This window comes from Petaurus breviceps, unplaced genomic scaffold (assembly GCF_028583685.1).
Source record: "Petaurus breviceps papuanus isolate PSGF00001 unplaced genomic scaffold, PetGlider_PUasm1.0 188, whole genome shotgun sequence".
Lineage (NCBI taxonomy): Eukaryota > Metazoa > Chordata > Mammalia > Diprotodontia > Petauridae > Petaurus > Petaurus breviceps.
In genome coordinates this window covers 16,137,181-16,159,577 of record NW_027185804.1, presented here as the reverse complement: position 1 = coordinate 16,159,577, position 22,397 = coordinate 16,137,181, and the positions used below count along the sequence as shown (strand labels likewise).

Here is a 22,397-nt window from a genome sequence, read left to right as displayed (position 1 = left end):
TCTCAGGATATGTCTCCAACACAACTTTGTCTATACTTATTCCCTCAACACTCTCTCTATTCTGCCCTCTCCTCCCCACTTGGATGACAATACCAGGGATGGGCATTCAGGACAGTCCTAGGTTAAGCACCACCCATAAGAGGAGTTGTGTGAGCATCATTTGGAAAATTCCTCTTCCCTTTTCACCCTTCAGCATACTCACTTTTCTCTCAGATCCCTTCATGTCTCTAGCAGGCGTCATTTGGAGAGTGAGACAGGGACTGATGAAGAAACATTAAGCCTTTTCATTTTGTTTGGTCAAAGTGAAGCCAAAAGGATAAGTACATATAGATGGGTTTTCATAGGTACCATAGATCTCTCTACATTTTTCTTTTCCCCCAGCTTTCCCCTTCTTCTAACTTCCCTCTTTCTGTTCTAGGTACCATCACCCTTCCACTACACAGGTCCTCTTTGGACTTCTCATTCTCACTTGCCAAATAGCCAAGCAGCTGTTAAATCTCATTTCTATTCCACAACATTTCTGGTATATGTCCCCTTCTGTCTACTATAAGGTCATTATCCTATGCCAGGTCCTCATCACCTCTTATCTGTAATTTAGCAATGGACTTCTACCCAATCTTCCCTATGCTGAGACTATCACCACTCCAATCCATGAGCAAAATCATTTTCTTGAAGTCAAGGTTTGACCATGTCAGTCCCCTCATATAGTAGGAGGAGACTTAGTCTCCAGTGGTTCCCTCTATTAACAATAGGATTAAATATTTCATTTTTATTTCACATGTTTTATTTTTTTGTAAATTATGCAAGATACATAATTATTCATACAGAAGCATATGTAGGGCAGCCAGGTTGTGGAATGGACAGAGCACCAGGCCTAGAGGCAGGACAATCTAAGTTCAAATCCAGACTCAGACACTTACTAGCGGTGGGACTCTGAGTAAGTCACATAACCTCTATTTGTCTCAGTTCCTTATCTGTAAAATGGTGACACAGGAGAAAAGGAAATGCCAGACTACTCCATTATCTTTGCCAAGAAAACCCCATGGACAGAGTAAAGTCCATGGTGTCACATAGACACAGTTGAACTATTGAATAACAATATGTCTATAATAAGTAAATATAGAGGCAGTTAAGTGGTTCAGTGGATAGATTATTAGACCTGAAGTCATAAAAAAAACCTGAGCAAGAATCTTGCTTCAGATGCTTACTAACTTTGGGATCCAGGCAAATTAACTTCATCTCCATTTGCCTTAGTTTCCTCATCTATGAAATTTGAATAAAAATAGCACCTGAGGGTAAACTTATATAATTAAAGTGTTTTGCAAACATTAAAGTATTATGTAAATGTTAGTTATTATTACATATACACAATGGTGCTATGTGCTCAAAAATTTACACATAGGTATGTGATATATATATATACATATATATATATATATATATACATACATCTCTATCTCTATCCATCCATCCATCCATCCACCCACCCACCCATCTACCCACCCATCTATCCATCCATCCATCCATCCATCCATCCATCCATCCATCCATCCATCCATCCATACATCCATCCATCCATACATCCAATCTATCTATCTTTGGAAACCACTGGTCTAGAAAACCATTGTCAGTCGTCTGAGGTGAAAAGTACTCTTCCCAAAGTGCTCAAGGTAACTCCTCATCCATCATGTGATATAATGAGATTTTACATGTAATCAAACACATAATCCATAGAAAATTGCAGGGGAAAATCCCACATCTCAGGAGGGTACAGAGAGGTAATGTCTTATAGCAAATAAAATGCTAGATTTGGAGGCCAGAAGACCTACCTGAAGCATATATTAACTATGTGGTTAGGTGAGTCCCTTCACTTTTCAGTGCCTCAGGTAAGATTCACTATAGTATATTGCAAAGCAGTTAATGCTCTGCATTAATTTAGGGAATATCCCCATTGAGAGTTCCTGATATCAGGGAAATTAGAGCCAGAGAATCCAGCAGGAATAAAACCAGATGAATCGTGAATTCTAACTTGCTCAGAAAAGTTTGATATGCTTTTAAAGACTATACTTCAGCTTTCCAAGGATCTGAGATTCCATTGTCCAGGGTGAGGGTTTCACTGAAGCTATCTGCCACTATGGAGTAGGATGAAATTGCTTGGGAATCCTGCTACAGGAGATCTGCCTGCAGAGATTGGATGGTCACTTCTCAGGAATGTTTCTGGTGGGATTCTGACCCTAGAAATAGATTAGGCCAGATGACCTCTGAAGGCCAACCCAATTCTGCAATTTCATAATTGTATGAAATACAGAAAAGGTGCTGCTATAACACAAAATTGTAATGCACTTGATGGTCCCTTTCTTTACAGATGTTATAATAACTGTTGCTATGGCTCAAATTGAATTACCAGAATATAGCATAGTTCAGATGGCTGAGCTTTTACATGCTATACCCCACTCAAAGGGTCATGGTAGTGGGGATACAGTGAAAGAACACTGATGATGGATCCAGAGGCCAGAGGACTTGGTTTCAAATACCTTTCCCCACTCTCTCACACCACACTTCTAAATAATATGACCTATGTGACCTTGGACAAGGCGCTTAACATCTCCAGGCTTCATTTTCCTCTCAAAAATGAAGGAAGAGGGGCTAAATGGCCTTGGAGATACCTTCCATCTCTGTATCTCTATGATGTTATCATCTCTAAAATGTCCCCTGTGGGTGGGATTCTTTATTCTCTTTCAGTGATCTTATCAACTGATATGCCTTGAATTATCTCTAGGTGATGACTCCCTAGAGCTATATTTCTAGTCTCTTTCCAGAGCTCTACTCCTGAATCTTGAATTATCTACTCAGCATATGTTTTACCTACTGGACATTTTCAACTGGGTGTGGTAATGGGCATCTCAAACTCAAAAATGGCCAATGTGGAACTCATTATTTCCAATACCCACTCAACCCTAGATTCACTCCTCTCTGTACTCAGCCAGATTTATGACCTTGGTGCCATCCTGACTCCTCACTATCGCTTAACTAACCTATCTAATCAGTGTCCAGATGCTTCAGTCTCTCCACTCTCCAAGTCCTAAACACATTTTCCTAAAGCACATATTAAATCACGTCACTTCTCTAATCAATCCACCCCAGCTTCAAGGACAAAATATAAACTCTTTCATTTGACACTGAACATCCTTCACAATCTACCCATAACCTATCTTTCCATTTGGGGTTTCACATTAACACCCCACCCCCACCCCAGATCCCTGACACTTCAGTACAATGTCCAATGTGTCCATCTTTACGTTGCTCGTGCAAAATATTTCCATCTCCTCCCTGTCTTCCTTTGCAATTGTCCTTCATTCCTGGAATGCCCTCCTTCCTTACTTTCATCACAAAATCCTTAGTTTCTGACAAAATTCAGAGTAAGCACTAGGTGCTACAAATGACCTCAATTCCTCCAAGCTGGTACTGACATTCATTCCTCTATCATACATGATTTTGTAGGTATGCTTTGTATGTTATCTCTCCTGCCTGAACTGCAAGCCTATGAGGACAGGGACTGTTTTCACTTTTTATCTGTGTATTACCAGAGGCTAGCACATAATAGAATCAATTAATAATTTTGATTAATAGTATAGAATGACTAATTTTCTCTACTTTTAAATCATAAACAAGAACAGGATATTTTTTGGGGAAGAAAATTCTTTGCTCCTGTCTTTTATTCTAATATTTACAAATGCAATTCATCCTTAAAGCCTTCTCCTTTAATGGAGATACCTCTATGAACTTCATTACAGTCATGGTTGGAAAGATTTACATGCCAACTGATACTCTTTGTTCATCTTTTTTTTTTATAGGTGCTACATTAAAAAACAAACAAACACAAAGTCGTCCCTCAAGGAGTCCAAAATGTTCGCCTCTGCCAAAATCTTGCTGATGTCAATTCTGGCTAGTTTCCTGGTAGCCAGTAGCCAGGGTAGACAGAAGCCAGAGGCAAGCACTTTCAAGTCAATGGAAATCTCATCAGAATTCTCATCAGAATCCTCATTGGAATCCTCATCTGAATCCTCAACATTAACTTCGAAAGAAATCGATATAGATTCAAGTGAAACAAGTTCAGATTCTACTGAGGTATCCACTCAACTTGACATTTTCTCTGGGGCAGAAGAGACTGAAGTGGCAAAGTCTAGTGAAATGCTGTCAGATGACTTGAGCTCAGAAGTCTACATTGTACCATCATCTCGAGTCACTCCAACTACCAAGTTTAATCTTTTTCTTGATATCCCTAGGGATGAAATCTCTGCTTCTTCAGACCACAGGAGAACCACAGCACTTCCAAGGCTGAATGAAACTTCTGTAAGAATCTCCACTGCAGGTCCTACTGAAACATCCACTGAATTTGACATTTCCTCTGGGACAGAAGGCTTTGATGTGTCAATGTCTAATGAAATACTGTCAGGTGACATGAGTTCAGAAATAAATATTGTGCCATCATCTTCAGCAATCCCCACCATTGAGTATGCTCTTTCCCCTGATGTCCCCATGGATGAAATCATGGCTACTCCAGATGACAAGGGAACCACAACACTTCCAAGGCTAACTGAAGCCCCTGTAGAAATTTCCATTGAAGATCCTAGTGAAACATCCACTACAGGTGACATTTCCTCTAAGACAGACAAGTTTGAAGGGTCAGAGTCTAGTGAAATACCATCAGGTTACATGAGTTCAGAAATAGACCTTGTACCATCATCTTCAGTAATCCCCACCACTGAGTCTGTTCTTTTCCCTGATGCCCCCATGGATGAAATCACTGCTTCTCCAGACCCCAAGGGTACCACAGCACTTCCAAAGCTAACTGAAGCTACTATAGAAATCTCTATTGAAGATTCTACTGAAACATCCAATGTCCTGTCAGATGACATGACCTCAGAAATAGACATTCTACCATCATCTTCTGCAACCCCCACCACCAAGTCTGTTCTTTCCCCTGATGTCCCTATGAATGAAATCCCTGCTTCTCCCTACCACAAGGGAACCAAAGAATCTGTGAAACCCAATGAGTCTTATTACATCAGTACAACCCCAGTCTCCATCCAGAATTCAACAACAGTCATGCCTACGGACAATGAGATTTTCATTTTGCCTTCTACTACCAGAGGAGAATTTGTTAACGCAAGTGATTCTGTAAAACTACCAGAAGAACAAGTCTTAGATGCTTCCAATACTTCCAAACTTTTGTCAAACACTGCATCCAGTGAAAGTAAGTATACCACCACCACCACCACTAGTCCACTACTACAACTACCACTGTTACTATTGATGATAGCAATGACGTCACCCCCAAAGAAAAATGGCAAACACTTACCTAGTACTTAAGGTTTTACAAAGTTCTTCACATAGATTATCTTTCTTTTGTCTTCACAAAAACCCTGAGTATATGCTATTATTGCCCTTATAATACAGATGAGGAAACTGAGGCAAAAGTTAAGTGACTTGCCTAATATCCCAAAATTAATGTAGTTTATTCTTCATTCTTCAAGAGAACCATAACATCAGGAAGATGATGTCATGACTTGCAAGTGAATTGGTTTTAGGTAAGGGCAGGCTGTGCAGCCATCATCCTCACTTTCTCCTTTAGAACCATCTGGGTCCAGTGACCAGATAGAGATCAGGACAACTGGAGATGGTCCAGAATGCAGGGGGATACTGTGGCCTTTTTAAACTAAGGTTTTCCTGAATTCTCATTTTGACTGAGACAATGACCATTCAGTGATTAGGCCTGTTTAAAAAGTGGGTCAAGGGATGTCCCTGTTAATAAAAAAAAAAAAATCAAACTGGGAGGGGAAGACCCTCAGGGTTTCTGGCCAAAGGAGAAACAATTGCTATTTATATTCATTTTCCTCTGTCAGGACCCAAAGAATAACCATTAAGTAGTGCTTGGGTGAGGACCTGTTGTTGGCCAATTTCAACAACAGGTCCTGAAGTTAATAAATATATGAGGAAGGACTGGAATTCAGAGCTTGCAGATTAAAATAACAGCCTTCTAGTCACTATGCAAACTGCCTCAATTGCATAGGAAACCCTGTTTCTTTTGTTATTGTTTCCTCACATTTGGGGAACTGGTAGCATGGTACATATCGAGCACTTTCTAAATCGTAACACTCTGGTGCACAAACACCAGTTGTTGTTAACATTATTCCCTTCTGGATGGTGGGTGGGGCTTTTTTGAGTGATCCAAACCTGTAATTTCATTGACATAGGGAACTCCTTGGGGTAGAAATTCCCTCTGCTCATGGAATTCGGCAGTGTCTCAGTAATTTCTCTTGGAGCACTCACTATCCAGGGGGGCTGAGTGACTTGCCTCATGGTCATAGAGATTGTACATGTTGGTCATGGAACTTCCTGACTCTAAAGTCAGTTCTTGATCTATTAGCCATACTGCTTCTCATTACCTTTTTATAGTTGAGAAAAGCATCGTAGAATAGGAAAAAATGAAAATAAAACTGGCTTCATTTAAAGTCAAGACCACATTCAAATAAAGAAAACAATATTGCACAGTGGATACAACATTGGCTCTGGAATTTAAGACCTTTGATATTCCTTCCATTTTTAGTTCTATGATCTTAGGACACTATGATGTGGAAACATGAGAGAAATTGGGTTCAGATCTTGCCTCTGACACTATCTGTATGATCTTGGATGTCAAGTAATTTCTTTGGACCTCTGTTTTCTCATCTGTAAGGCTAGAGGTTTGGATAAAATGACCTTTGAGATCTCTGTCAGCTCCAAATCTACAAGCCTATGTAGTCTATGCCTTAGTGGCAAAAGTATTATTTGGTGTAACTTTTCTTTTGTCTTTATGTTTCTAGTTATTAGAACAATACTTGCACATAAATCCTTTTGGAAAAATCCTTCTTTTCTTCTTGGTTGGTAGTAGATATATATATATATATATACATACATATATATATGTATATATATATATATTCTGCTAAAGGCAGCTAGGTAGCACCACAGACAGAGCATTGGTCTTGAAGTTAGGAAGTTCTTCTTGTTCAGTCGTTTTTCTGTTGTGTATGACTCTGTGTGATCCCATTTGGAGTTTTCTTGGCAAAGACACTGGACTGGTTGCCATTTCCTTCGCTAGATTATTTTATAGATAAGGAACTGAGGCAAACAGGCTTAAGTTAGTTGCCCAGACCTATGTTCAAATCTAGCCTCAGACATTTGTTGTGTTATGCTGTACTTAACCTCTGACTCCTTCAGTCTCCCAGAACTGTAAAAATGGCTTTAATAATAGCACCAACTTTCCAGGGTCATGAATACCTACTTCCCAAGGTTGTGAGCATCAAATGAGATAGTATTTGTAAAGATTTTTACAAACCTTAAAGAACATTATATAAATGTTATTTATTAGCTAGCAGAGTGCTGCAGTCATGGAGACTGAAATATAAATTCTTAACTATAGGATATGGACTTAGATACAGAAAGACCTGGGTTTAACGTCTTGAATTTGGAAAAAGTCGGTAGAGTACACACACACACACACACACACACACATGTTAAACCAACTTTTCCAGACTGCCTATGCCCCAAGTACTTTCCATTACTTACTGTCCAGTGATACTAGCCTCCTTATTGTTCCTCAAACAAGACGCTCATCTCTGGCCATTTTCACTAGTTGTCCCCATGCCTGGAATGTTTTCCCTCCTCAGCTTCTATCTATTGATTATGTCTAATTTGTCCTCCATCCAACTCGTTTCTATGCAGCTGTTTTTATGCTGTCTTCTCCTTTAGATTGTAAGCTCCTTGAGGGCAAGCACTTCCTTTTAGTTCTTTTTGTACCCCAAGGGCTTAGCACCTAGCCTGGTACATAGAAGCTTAATAAATGCTTGATTATGTATTAATTCATTGAAGAAGTTCCTAGGGGAGCTCCACATTTTGATAAAATCATAGGTCTGATGGGGGGGGGAATGCCTGTTTTTAGACGTTTAATATTTTTAGTTTATGGCGCTTTAAATTGAACAAAATGCTCTTTATAATAACATGTTCTATTGTACGATTACTAGCTTTCAAGTAGAGGATCAGAGTTCAGATCCATACTCTGATGCTTACTACTCATGTCACCTTAAGTAAGTCACCTACTCCTCTATGCTTTGGTTTCCTCATATGTGAGATGACACCTCTGGGGTGTCTTTCAACCCTAGATTTACAATTCTGCTATGAACTCTGTTACACAAGAAAAGGAGAGGGCATGGATCTGTGATTTCATTGGAGCAGGGAACCCTTTGAGTGTGGAAATTCCTATCTACACAAGCCATCACCTTAACTAAGAGTAAAGGCACTGAGGCATTAGTCACATGGTATATGTCAGAGGCATATCCTTTAAAAACATAGTCAGAGGGGCGGCCAGGTAGCACAGCAAGTAAGAGCATCGGCTCCAGTGTTGAGAAGACCTGGAGATCGAACCCCGGGCTCAGACACTTAGCACCCACCCAGAAACACCTGGCCATGTAACCTTGAGCAAGTTACTTAACCCCAATTGCTTAGGGGCGGCCAGGTGGCTCAGCTAGTAAGAGCACCGGTTTCGGTTTGAGTGTTGGGACGACTTGGAGATTGAATCCTGGGCTCAGACACTCAGCACCACACCCAGAAATAACTGGCCCGGTAACCTTGAGCAAGTTACTTAACCCCAATTGCTTAAAAAAAAAAAAACATAGAGAGATGATGATGGGAGTGGTCCAAGGCTGATACTTCTGAGAGCAAGCTCTTCTATAGAGAAAGGGGACAAAAGACTAAAGAAAGGAGGACAAAGCAGAACTGAATTGTTTCACTAAGGGGTAATCATGGAAAAGGGAGGAAAATATAATGAGTTCAAGGGTGAGAGGTAGTGGTATTATACACCATGATGAGGACATAAAGTAGGTTTGGGGTTTTTTTGTTTTGGTTTGTTTTTGCTTTTTGGAGGGCAATTGGGGTTAAGTAACTTGCCCAAGGTCACATGGCTAGTTTTTGTGTTAAGTCTGAGGCTGAATCTGAATCCAGGTCCTCCTGACTCCAGGGCCAGTGCTCTATTCACTGTGCCACTTCGCCGCTCCAGGTTTGGGGGTTTTAAGGCAGAAAGGGGGAAAGAGAAAAGATTGTAATCAGATAGAGGACTTTCAGATTTCATGAACATGAAGGTAGTACATTTGTGGGAAATGGCAAGAGTAAGGGTATGACCAGCTCTATAGGTAGCTGCAGTAGGGTAGAGGAAGACATTGAGGTAAATTGGATGAAGAGGAGAGGTATTAGGTAGTTTAGGGTCAAAACATGGAACCAAATGTACGTAGAGAAGTAGGAAAATTGTTGTTGACTGTCCAGTTCTTCCTGACCCCATTTAGGGTTTTCTTGACAAAGATACTGGAGTGCTTTGCCATTTTATCCAGTTTATTTTACAGATGAGGAAACTGAGGCAAAATAGGATGAAGTGACTTGTCCTGGGTCACATAGCTAGTAAGGGGCTGAGGTCATATTTGAATTCAAACCTGGCATTCTATCCACTGTTATACCTAGCTGTCCCTGGAAGATTAATTAGTAGAATGTGTTGGGTCCTGACAAAAGAGAGACAGGGACAAAATGAAACCTGATTGACTGTGGTTTGACATTTGACCTAGATGAACCTTGCCCATAAAACTGAAGACTGGATATTAGGCTTTCTAAAGTTTCTTATTGTTTTAAGGACCTATTTCTTCCATGTCCCTAATCTTTCTTTTTACTTTATGAGACTTGATAACAAATGCCAAATCATATTCCAGTAGAGTGCCATCCACATTCACATTACTGTCAGATGATATTCCTTTGCTATAATATATATATATATATGTTCTTCAATTTATAACCTTAGAGCAGTGCCTCTCAAATATTTTGGTTTTAAGATTCCTTTATACACTTAAAAAAACTTTGGATTCCAAAGGTCTTTTGTTTATATGGATTATAGTTACTGATATTTATCATTAGTCATTAAAACTGAAATTAAAAATTAATTCATTTAAGATAATAAATCAATTACATGTTAATATAAGACTTCTATTAAAAACCTATTATATTCTAAAACAAAAAAAGTTTAGTGAGAAGAGTATTTTACATATTTAAAACATTTTACATATTTTTGCAAATCTCTTTCATGTCTGGCTTAAGAAAAAGCAGTTAGATTCTCCTATATGCTTCTGCACACTCAATCTACACAATATATTACTTTGGTTGAAGTGTATGAAGAAAATCTGACCTTGTAAAAAATATCATTGGGAAAAAAAATAACTATTTCAATAGGCAAATAATGTTTTGTTATTTCTATGAAAATTGCTTTGAAATTGTGGAACCCCTAAAAGTGTCTTGGGGATCCTGGGACCACACCTTGAAAACCCATGGCTCGGAACATTGCCTGGGGGTGCAGAGAGCCTAATGTGGCTTGCCTTCAGGTTCGCAGTCAGAATGACTGAGGCAGAATTTGATGTTCTAGAACTTTCAGACTCTGAGGCCAGCTTTCTATGGATCAGGCCTGTATAACATATGGCCTGCAGGCTGTTTGTGGTGGTATGTTGTTCAGGCCTGCCCTAAGGGAACTTTACAGAGTCAGTTTATGCTGAGGGATTTGCATAAAGCAGGCCTGTACAACATATGGCTAGTGAAACCTGCCAAAGCAGTCCACACGCAGTACAGGCTTGCTATGTATTATGAATTATTGTTGTATCTGAATTGGCAATTTAGAAGGTGTACCTTGAAACATCACATAACATCACTATCAGGATTACTGCTGTCCACTTTTCTGTGTGCATGTGCCTTTTGTTATTTCTTTCTTTTTTTTGCTTTTTTGGAGGAGAGGATTCAGGGCAATTGGGGTTAAGTGACTTGCCCAAGGTCACATGGCTAGTTTTATGTTAAGTGTCTGAGGCCAGATTTGAACTCAGGTACTCCTGACTCCAGAGCTGGTGCTGTATTCACTGCACCACCTAGCCACCCCCCCCCCCTCCATTCTGTTATTTCAATGGCTGTATGTATATGCATCTCTATATACTAAAAATAAAAGTAACAATAATAGCTAGCACACAGATAGTACTTTAAAATTCGCAAAGTACTTTACAAATATTAACTAATTTAATTCCCATATCAAGCCTGGGCAGTAAGTGCTATTATTATCCACATTCTAGAGAGGAGAAATGGAGGCAGACAGAGGTGAAACTAATTTGCCCAGGACTGAAACCAAGTCCTAGAACTGGGATTTTTAATGAGGATTTCCCTGACACTAAACATATGTGTGTATGAATATGCACATGCATACACACAAGCATGTATGCACACAAACACATAATACATATATGTTTAAGGTATATCTAAAACACAGCTACATGTGTGTGCATAAACACACATACAACACACGTATTTACAAATTTACACATGCATGCATGCATGTATGCATACATACATATATTTTTAAAAGAGAAAATCCCTAACAATTTTCAATGAAATGAATCAACAACCATTTGCTAGGTGCTGGGATAAAATATAAGGAATGAAACAATCCCTACTCTTAAAAAGTTTATGTTTTACTTTAAAGAATGAAAAAAAGATCAACATGCAGACCTGCCCCACTTATCTATGATACGTCTTCTGGCCCCAGGAGTTAGGACCTGGATTCAAATTTGTTATTATCTGTGTGACTTTTAAGTTCTTGTCACTTCATCTTTCATGGGCTTAGTTTTCTCACCTATAAATTGGGAGGAATGAGCCATACGTATGACCTCTGAGAAATTTTCCAGCTCTAGACCTGTGATTTCATGGTCCATGGTTTTTGATGAAATCTAGAATTTAATTTTTGCTACTTTTACCCCTCCAGAGGAAATAAGCATTGGAATAATATTTGGAGTTCTTCTGGGATCTGCTATAGGAGCTGCCTTACTTGCAACTGTTGCCTTCCTGTTGTATAGGAAGAGGAAACATGATTTGTTTGCCCACCAGCGTTTTTATGATGAGAGAAATGTGGCAGGTAAGAAATAGATCTATGTCCTTACTTTACAAGCACACAGTAGACTTTTTATTAAAGGACTCTTAGAATAGTCCATATTCCCATGATGAGGATTGGGTGGGAGAACATGTGGTATTAGAGATGATTTAGTTTATTATTTTACCTTCTATCTCAAAGGAGGCAGTCTATACATAACACTGCAAAAAGCATTGGTTATGGAACCAGAAGATGTAGGTTTGGGTCCTGCCTCTGATCCTTAATAAACTGTGTGACCACAGACAAATCATTTAATGCTCCTGGGTGAGTTCACTCACCTATAAATTGAAGTTGAGGGGTGGGGGCAATAAGACTGGACTAGATGGTCTCCTAGGTCCCTCCCACTGCTAAATCTATGACCTTACAGTCCCACGAAAGATGATACCTGAAACAATCCAGGCCAGTGGGAGAGGTGGGGTATCTGACTTTATATTTCCTTTCCAGCAAAAATGATTTGAGGCAGCCATTCCAGACTCCCAAAACTAAGTGTTTCAAGTTGGACTTTAAGGAAGGATTGGGGGAGAGGTAAATAATGCATCATTTTGTTTAATTGCTTTAGAATCTAGCAACTCGAATGCCGTATTGCCAACCTACTGCCCTTAGTGACTCCCTCCTCAGGACCACCATTTTGGGAAGGATCCCAGCCATGCTTCATCTTACTCTGGCCTGGACTCTACCTCCTTCTCTTCGCCTGCTTCATTGTTCTTGCCCTTTCCCCTGCCCTCCCACCAGCTTTCCAGCACCCCTATTGTGAGTGGTCTTCCTTGGCTTAGAATGGAAGCTCCTTGAGGGTAGTGATTGTCTTGCTTGCTTATGTTTGTATCTCCAGTGCTTAGCATATTAGTATCCACAGAGCAATTGCTTAATAAATGCTTTATCTCACCATCTTAATCCATCTATTAAATATCCCCAGAGAGTATGGAAATATTGTTGTTTCTTGGCAACAAAGATAAGACAAAGCTTCATACTCATACCATGAATTTCTAAAGGTTAGACAACCATGGCCTTGCAATCTATGCCACTGAAGGAGAGGGGCTTAGAGTGGACACTGTCAATGTCCTCTTGTCTGCATAGACTCCCCTGGAACCCTCTCCCTAGTCATTCTTGGAATTATTTTCTAGACTCAAGTGTAAATAGCTATCATCTGCAATATTCATACAATGGAATGGTAAACCACTTAAAGCAGTAAAGCAACGAAGGCTCTTTTATACAAAATAAAATAAGCTGAACCAGACGTGATGTTGTCCATTATGATGTCCAACCCACTCCTCATCAGACAAATCTCCATTTTCCAATTTATGCATGACACAAGTGTCACATAATCCATACTCCATACTCCTTGGGGTTAGCTACTGCCTTGCACATAAAAAGTATTTAAACAAGCTCTGAATACAGTCTAGTCAAGGTCAACAAAACTAGCTGATTCTGATAAGTTCAGATGGCCACCCAAATTCTGTTCTTTCTGAGGATTTAAGTCTATTAAACACGCTTTTTATTTTTTCCTGGTTTTGACTATCAATGCAATGCTAAAGGATGAGCTTCTGCTCCCAAAGTAACTCCTGCAGCAAATTTTATAAAACAGCAGGGCCAGAGATGTTGTTTTAATTCACTTTAAGGTGTGCAACTGATGCCTCTGCCCCACTGTAGAACATTCTTGTTGTCTTTCAAGTGCCTATGCCACTAGTCTATTGATGAAGTGGAGTGCCATTCATTATCACAGACAAACATGTGGATTAACTCGTCTCTTTACATGTATTTTTTAAAGTCAAAATTCAAAACAGAGCTGTAGTTTTTAATCACATCAATACATGTGAATACAATTAGGAGCTCCAATCAACAGGAGGGATTCTTAGTATGGGAACTCCTAGGGAAATAGGAAAAAAAAAACAATCAGAATTTATCAATCAAGGCCTGGGGAGGTGCTTAAAGGCACCCAGAGATTGACTTGCCTAAGGACCAATGACTGGAAAGAATCGGAGCTGTGTTGTGGACAAAAGACTTTTGGACTCAAAAGGCAGAACTATCTCATTGGCATGTGCTGGGTCTCTTGTGGTTCCTTTTGCTGTGGATTCCTTCTCCCTCTCCCATCTTTCTCCAAGCCCTTCCTCCTTTATCTCTCCCTCCTCTCTTTCTTTTTCATGGATTCTAGAGCACTTTATGTCTGCAGAGAACTTTTCATCTTTACGTGGTTTCCTTTGATCTTCAGAATAATGCATGGAAAGAGGTTCTATGACTATTTTACAGATAAAGAGACTGAGGGACTTCTTCAAGGTTACACAGCTAGCAATATGCAGGATTTCATCTCAGAGTTTCCTGATTTTAAGACCAGAGCTCTAACCCCATGCAACAATACAAAGTATATTGTTGACCTAAAAGTTGGGTTAAAGGAGGCAAAGAGGCTAGGTGATATGTAAATTCATATTGTTTATTCCCTTAAAGCTAGATGAAGCTAGCAAGCTTGTACATACAAAGAGCAAAAACCTAAGTTCTGACTTCCTGATACAAGATTGACAAAGGTTTTATATGTTTTAGGACAATCTCAGGATGTCTGTATCCTTTGTATTTAAGATCTTTTTTTTTAAGATAGAACAAATAAGTAGGGAAGAATAAAAAATCTAACCCTCAAACCCCAAGATATCTTATGAAGTTTCAATAATCAAAATTTATACTTCTTTGGGCAGAGCACCCACATGTAAGGGTATGATTCCCCATGTACACAGAGAAAGGGAGGAAGGAAGGGAGAGAGGAAAGGATAAACTGATCAGTTGAGTCCCCAGTGGGGCAGCTACTACTACTCACAGATTGTTGTTTGTCCTTCATTCTCAAAGAGAATGACATTAGAAGGGTGATGTCTTGATTTGTAAGCAAACTGGATTTAAGGGAGGCAGAGCCGTGCAAAGTCATCAGCCTCACTCTCTCCTCCACAGTCATCAGATTCTAGTGGCCAGATACAGACCAGGACAACTGATGCAGTAGGAGACCCTGTCCTTTTTAGGCTAAGGTCCTTCCAAGTCTCAGTTTGTCTTAGGCAATGTCCATCCAGTAAATAAAGGCTAGGTAAGAATGGAGACAAAAGATGGCCTAGTTTGCCTTTATAAAGGAATCAGTTTGGGAGGGAAAGATCATCAGTTTCTGGTCAGAACAGAAACAATAGCTGTTTATGCTCACTTTAAGTCATCAAAACCCAAATAGTGAGCAAGTGATGCTTGGGCTGTGACCCATTATTGGCCACTCATTCCAACTGATATATGCAAACATGTATACTTATATAGAAATATATGCATATATATAGATATGGAACATGCATAGAATATACACAAACATACATAGAATAAGTTGACAAACCTATACAGAACATGCAATATAACCACAAAACACATATGCACATATACACATACAAGTACTGAGTGCTAGCCTCATCCCAAAATGCATGTGAATGTGTATATATACCAATATATATGCATACATGTGAATATTTAGATGTCAATATAAGCACATGCACACACAGGTGCACGTAATATGTCTATATGTGGCATAGTCTATACATGTTTGCACATATATGCATCTGTGTATACACAATACACAGAAAAGTCCAGAGTACTATGTCTATGACACAATTATGTGTAAACTTCAGTGTACATATACACACATGTATACATATGTTCACATATGTATATAAATACACACAATACACACAAAGTAGACATGGACACATAAACAACACACACATGAGAATGTACTTGCAATATACATGTGAAGTGTGCACAATACACATATATGTACACACAACCCATATATGTGTAATCATGTCCATACACATGTACACAACTCTATACAATATAATGTCACATACAGTCATATTTGGATAGGTTACAGTTTATATTACTGGAGGAAATAGCCCCTGGAGAGATAGATGAGCTCACAGACCTCTGGGAGTCCTGAATGGTTTCTTACCTCAAGCAATACACAAGTAGTTCTGAGCAGGGTTAAGCCTGCCACTGCTAGTTTTGTAAGACCATTTCGCATTGTTTCTGTTATTATTTCAGTTCACCGATTAGACAATACAACTGAAACTTACAATCTGAGTTTTGGAGGCCCCAGCTTCTTCACCTCCGCTGTCCCCGATGACCCAGTCATGGAGAAGAGCACGGAGAGGGCAGGAGAAAACATTCAGATGAAGACTATCCCTACAGCCTCTGCTTTAAATAAACCATGGGGAATAGGGCTTCAGAGTACAGAATCTCGTTTTATGCCCAGGACAGTGTCAAATCCTTGAGATGTCCAGGAGATGACAGTCACATAGATATGAGGCAGATTTTAAAATTGTCAGACCAATGGAGATTTCTTGATGAAGAATATAAAATCACACAGTAAGTTACATGTCCCCCACCAGTCTTGTTTGCATTTGATTATTTTCTCTCAAAGGAATTCTGTATTTTAAGATGTATGTCCTTTAAAAGGGAAATATTTAGTGAAGAAAAGTTAAAAGGCTCCATATTGACAGCATATCAAGCCAGGTGATTACCTAGGACCCTGTTCAATGAGAGTAGATGGCCCAAATTCAAGGCTCATAGTATTGGAAGAAATTTCTTTCAGCTAGAAATTATTTGAGAGTTCTTACCAATCTCTCTTCACTTCCATACTCTCAATTTGACACAGTTCTCTGCCTTTTTAAAAAAGGAGATATGTGATATTTGTTTTTTGTTGAATTTATGATCTGTTACTATTCTGGTCATCTTACATGACCTTTTAGTATGCAGAGAGTTTGGTACAATATGTGAGCTATTAGAAAATGAAGACCCTGAGAGAAAATATGTTTTTTCTGCCCTATTGCCTTTTCCACATATACTGTTCTACTGTCTCTTCAAAGCTTTACTGCCCCTGGAAATGAATCTGCAGTTTTCTGGGGAGATTTTGCTGGTGGGAGGAGGCAGTGACATGGCCGAAATGACCTCATCAAGGAAAGAAATATTACATTTCTGGAAAACGAAATGCCGATGACCTGAGAAATTCTAACTTGCTGCAGATCCCACAGGTTTATAACAAGGCTTCTTTCTAGATGAATTATAAGATGTAGGAATCTGGAGAAGGGACCAGGAAATGCTTCTTACATGAGTATAAGCAAACATAAGCAAAAACAGAAATAGTTTGAACACCCTAGGATAATAGAAAATGGAACTCGAGAGTGGAATAGTATTGATTGTTAGATTATTATTGTTAGCCAGGGTATGGAATGGAATATTGATATGAGGTCCACATATTTTGTGATCTTTTTAAATAGACCTGGCCTAGAAAAAGAAGAAATGAAAAGATCACTCCCATATATGCACAAACAAGACTGACCAAAGGCACTTTGTCCTTTTTAGAGTTGGTTACTGATAAGGAGCAATAAATCCAGAAAGAAGTCTAACGTCTTTCCATCTGCATAGATGCCACAGTGTATCTTTTTGAAGCTTTAGGAGAATGGCCAAGGGGGGGAAAAATTAACCCACAGCAATAGGGACATTGAGGTTAGATAAAAAAAAAAATTATGGAGGCTGCATTTAAGACAGATGGGACAAAGAAGCCAACCACAACCCTAGACTCAAATTCACTGTTGAGGTCATTCACGAATATTAAAAAAGGGACACGTTTTCACCTGAGCTTCTTTGACACCATGAATTTCCCCCAGAAAGAAGAGAAGGAATGAAAGAATACTCACCCCATATTGCCATAAAAATAGCAAAGAAGACTGTCCCTCCATTGTCAAACAAATGTGTAACCTAAAAGAAAAATTAAACAGAAATGCTCTCTTGATTTAAACAATCCTTCAATAGTGATCCCATAGAGGTAATATGATGGGGTTCAGTTTTTTTCTTGAGAAACTTTCCTTATTATTTATTATGATTTATTAGATGCTTCATGTTAAGCTCTGGACAGGAAGGTATACACCCATTTCTCTCTTATTTTCTCCTTTGCTTCCCCACCTTTCAAACAACACCCCTTTTTACTCAGAAACTGTACTAAATATTTCTGTAATACCAGGGTGGGTTACTTTCAGTATGAGACCTGATATATTTGCTCTCTCCAGGGAACATCCAGAAGAATTTGTGTTGGCCAGACAAACATGTCCAGTGCTGTAGGTTTGCTTTCTAACACTTCCCAAATCTAAGGTATCTACATAACCTTTACTGGGCTCCCTGCACGGTCCATATTCTGTACAATATAGTAATTTCCCTTCATCTTTTGTTAGGTACCAAAGAACTTTCACTGTCCAAAAAAGGTAAAAGGGCTGAGTTTTACATTTCTTTTAATTCTATGCTGTCAGTATACAGTTTAAGATTGCTGAAGAAGGTAATATTGAATGAAGTTTGAACAGTGAAAAAAAGTACATTTGTATCACTTGGCCAAATATTTATTAGTAACTGTGAGGTTTGTGAGAGAATCAACTGTTTGATTTGAATAAAGATATTAGTTCCAGTCTTTGAACAATGTTTTCCTGTTTTGTTGTTGTTTTGTTGTGTGTGTGTGTATGTGTGTGATGCTTCCTTTATTGCTCTGACTGTTGCCCAATTACCAAACTTAGTTTCAGCATTAAGAAGAAAAGTACATTTTAGATACCAAAAGAGAGGCATATGGCAAATGTAGGGAAGATAGATGAAATGGATGGCCAGGGAGGTGTCCTGCAAGCAATATGGCATCACTTGAAAACACAATTGTGAAATGTTCTGTTTGAGGGCCCATTTTGGCATTTGTGGTATGGCTACTATAGGATTAGGGTAGTATCTCTCCCAAAGGAGCTTTCCAGTTCTGAAATTTTCTGATGTGATGCCTCTCATTTTAGATGACTGGGCTTCCAAAATCTCTTTCACAATTCTATGTTCATATCATGGGCAGAGAAGAAAGTATCATGAAGCAGAGGATTGAAAAGTAATGAGTGCCACAGGATTGAGCCCACAATAATAGTTAAAGTTGCCAAACAAGAGAGAATCTATTTTTTTTTCTTTAGTCAACAGCTAAGGAAATCTATGCAGGGGCTAAAAACCTTCCCAGGCAGAATGTTCCTAAACTCTCCCTGGATACAGCTGTATGTAGATTTCAGTAAAATTCACACCTCTCTATTTCCTTTCCATAATTCCTACTCTACCCCTCTCTCATCTCTCTCTCTCTGCTACCAATAAGTATGCAAAGCCAGACTTAAAGACTAAACTACTGCCTTGAAAATAAGTTTACTACACAGACACATGGGAAAAAAAAAAACAACTAAATTTGTGGTTTCATTCAGATAGGGCACTCCTATGACAGAAATTCCCTCCATTAATGCAGATTAGAAAGTTTTATTCAATTTATAATCTTGGAGGTGTTTCTAGGAGCACAGAGAGATGATGTGATTTATCCATGGTCCCAGTGAAGCAGAACCAGAGGCAGATTTGAAACCCAAGTCTTCTAGAATTCAAGGATGGCCCTCTACATACCCCATGCTTCCCACTTTGCATCAAATCATCAAATTTAAAATAACAAATGTTTTAAAGATCCTTCAATGAGATACAAGTCAATTTTATATTTGTTATACGAAAAAGTACTGATGTCTATTAGAGGCATCATTTGGCTTAACTGAGAGGCAGATAGGTGACATTTTGGACAGTTACAAAGTTCTGGATGTGAATCCTATCTCAGACACTTCCTAGCTGTGGGACCCTCGGCAAATCTCTCTTCATCTCTCTCAGCCTTACTTTCCCCTTAAATCATTGTTTAGTCTTTCTGGAAGAGAACCAGTAACATCAGGAAGGTGATGTCTTGCATTGCAAATGAATTGGATTTAAGGGAGGCAGAGCTGTGCAAAGTCATCAGCTTCACTCCCTCCTCCAGAGTCATCAGAGTCCAGTGGAAAGGTACAGGTCAAGATAACTGGAAATGGCCCAGCATGCAGTGGGACCCCTTAGCTAAAAAAACAAAACAAAACAAAACAAAAAAAAAACTAAGATCTTTCCTGGGTCTCAGTTTGGCTGAGGCAACACCCATTCAATAGACCTCAGTTCAAGGTTCACTTTGGGTCTTGATGGCTCCCCACAAGTAAAGCAGAATTAATTAGAACATCTACTTTACAGAGTTGTTGTGATATACATGTAAAGCACCTATCCACCACTAAAAAGCTATAGAAATGCTAGCTATCAATTGAAAAATTTAGAGTAACTCAGAAGAAAGTTAAATATGCAGAGACACTGTGTGACCTTCTCCAAAGAAAAGGCAAAAGGAGAGATTTTGTAGGGATAAAGTTTTAACTGAGTCACCCCAATCATACAGACTTATGTTTTTTTTTTTTAAAGCAATTGGGGTTAAGTAACTTGCTCAAGGTTACACGACCAGTTATTATTTCTGGGTGTGGTGCTGAGTATCTGAGTCCGGATTTGATCCAGGTCATCCCAACACTGGAGCCGGTGCTCTTACTCACTGAGCCACCTGGCCACCCCACATACAGACATGTTAATAAAATATTCCTCTATGAAACTCTGCATGTAAATTTTAATTCACCAGTGCCCAATGTATTTCTGCCTTTGCTTATTCAGGGAACTGGATTTGCACTTAAGGAAAAAAGCTGACTAAATACAGTCAGTTCCCAGATATGGGTAGCAGCTTACCTCTGCAGGAAAATTAAGAGTAATTGAAATCAGTAAGATGTTAGTTGGTAGAGTATATAATCCCCAATTGGGACAGGAGTTGGAAGGTGATTTGTCCTTTATTGTAACTTTTCTTTTTCCTTTTCCCCCAGGGTTCAAACTCCTTCACTCTCTCATATTCCCCAAACCACCCCCCTCCCCCAAACAAAACAAATCTTGGTATAATATCTGGACAAGTAAAATGTATTTTATTTTGTCATAATACATTAAAAAAACCACTTGACAAACCTGAAAATGCTTCACAAAGATTATGAGGAAGAGGAGAGGGAGGAGAGAAAAAGAGCAGGGAAAACAGAAGCCAGGTAGAAGAGGGAAAGGAATTTCATTTCTGATATTGAGTGGCTGATAATGAGCTCCTAAGATGTCTTTGATGAAGCAGAATACTCTGTCCTCTCTTAATGAACCAGGTACTCTGACACCAAAGGATTGCCAGTAAGCTTTCCCTTCTTCGAATGACTCTATTACTTAAAATCCCAAATCAGACAAAATGTATATAGCCTTGTATGATTGTTTTATATTTGGAGTAATTGAGGTCCCCTTCTATTTGTTTTTATTTGGTGGTATTCTTTTAAAACAATTAATTGAAGAAACATTTATTTCTCCCTCACTACCTCACTGGAAAAAGAAAATCCCAAAATAAATATGCTTCCTATTGTCAAAGTTAAAGAAAAAGAAAATGGCAAATATTGGAGGGACTTTGGGAAACCAGGTACAGTAATGCATTACTGGTAGAGTTGTGACTTGGTGCAATTATTCTGGGGCAGCTAGGTGACAGAGGATAGCGCTCCAAGCCTACAATCAAGAAGACCTGGGTTTGAATCCAGCTTCAGACAACTTACTAGCTGTGACCTTGGGCAAGTCACTTCACCCTGTTTGCCTCCGTTTCCTCATCTATAAAATGAGCTAGAGAAAGAAATGGCAAACCACTCTAGTAGCTTTGCCAAGAAAACCCCTGAATAGGGTCACAAAGAGTTGGGCTCATCTGAAATGACTGACCAATAGCAATAATCATTGAGGAAAGCAATTTGATATACTTCCTCAAAATGACTAAACTAGGCATATTCCATTCATCAAGGCAGGTCAACAAACATCGAAGTACCTACAGGGTGAAAGACATTGTACTAGAGACTAAGTTTGTTGAAATCAGTGGTACTTTTTATTTCTTTCATAGCTCCCTGCAAATACCTAATGGATATTTAATTGATTGAAGAGTAGAGCTATGATTGGGGGGCAGCTAGGAGGCTCAGTAGATAGAATGCCAGGCATGAAGTCAGGAAGATTCCTTTCCTGGGTTCAAATTTGGTCCCAGACACTGACTAGCTGTGCGATCCTGGGCAAGTCACCTAACCCTGTTTACCTCAGTTTCCTCATCTGTAAAATCAGCCAAAGAAGGAAATAGCAAATCTTCCCAGTATCTCTACCAAGAAAACCACAAATAGGGTCACAAAGAGTCAGACATGACTGAAACAAATCAACAACAAAAAATGTATGATAGAGGCCAACATTTTCAGTAAGGAAGTGTTTCCTCCCAGTTCAGAAAGGTTTGGGACTCATTTACTGTTAGGGAAAACTGGGGACTGCTTGAATTGCTAAAGAAACAATCTTCTGTGACTGTTCTAGCTAATATATTTGATGAAATAGTTTGATCACTGCATGCACACACACACATACATATGTGTATATACAAAAACTTTCTATGTACT

General features: G+C 39.0%; 2 protein-coding genes across 17 annotated transcripts in view; both read right to left on the bottom strand.

Moving 5' to 3' along the window:
- The window catches only part of BBOX1 (gamma-butyrobetaine hydroxylase 1), a 519,348-nt gene extending 504,595 nt beyond the window's left edge, over positions 1-14,753 (bottom strand). Inside the window, exon 1 of the mRNA XM_069091330.1 lies at positions 14,744-14,753. The gene's annotated coding sequence lies outside the window, so the exon portion shown is untranslated. The remainder of the gene's footprint in view (positions 1-14,743) is intronic.
- ANO3 (anoctamin 3) overlaps positions 1-22,397 on the bottom strand; it is a 538,169-nt gene that overhangs the window by 76,334 nt on the left and 439,438 nt on the right. For all 16 annotated transcript variants that reach the window (XM_069091310.1, XM_069091311.1, XM_069091318.1 and 13 more), the window contains one exon: positions 17,739-17,799. In XM_069091310.1, coding sequence (XP_068947411.1) covers positions 17,739-17,799 — 61 coding nt within the window. The remainder of the gene's footprint in view (positions 1-17,738; positions 17,800-22,397) is intronic.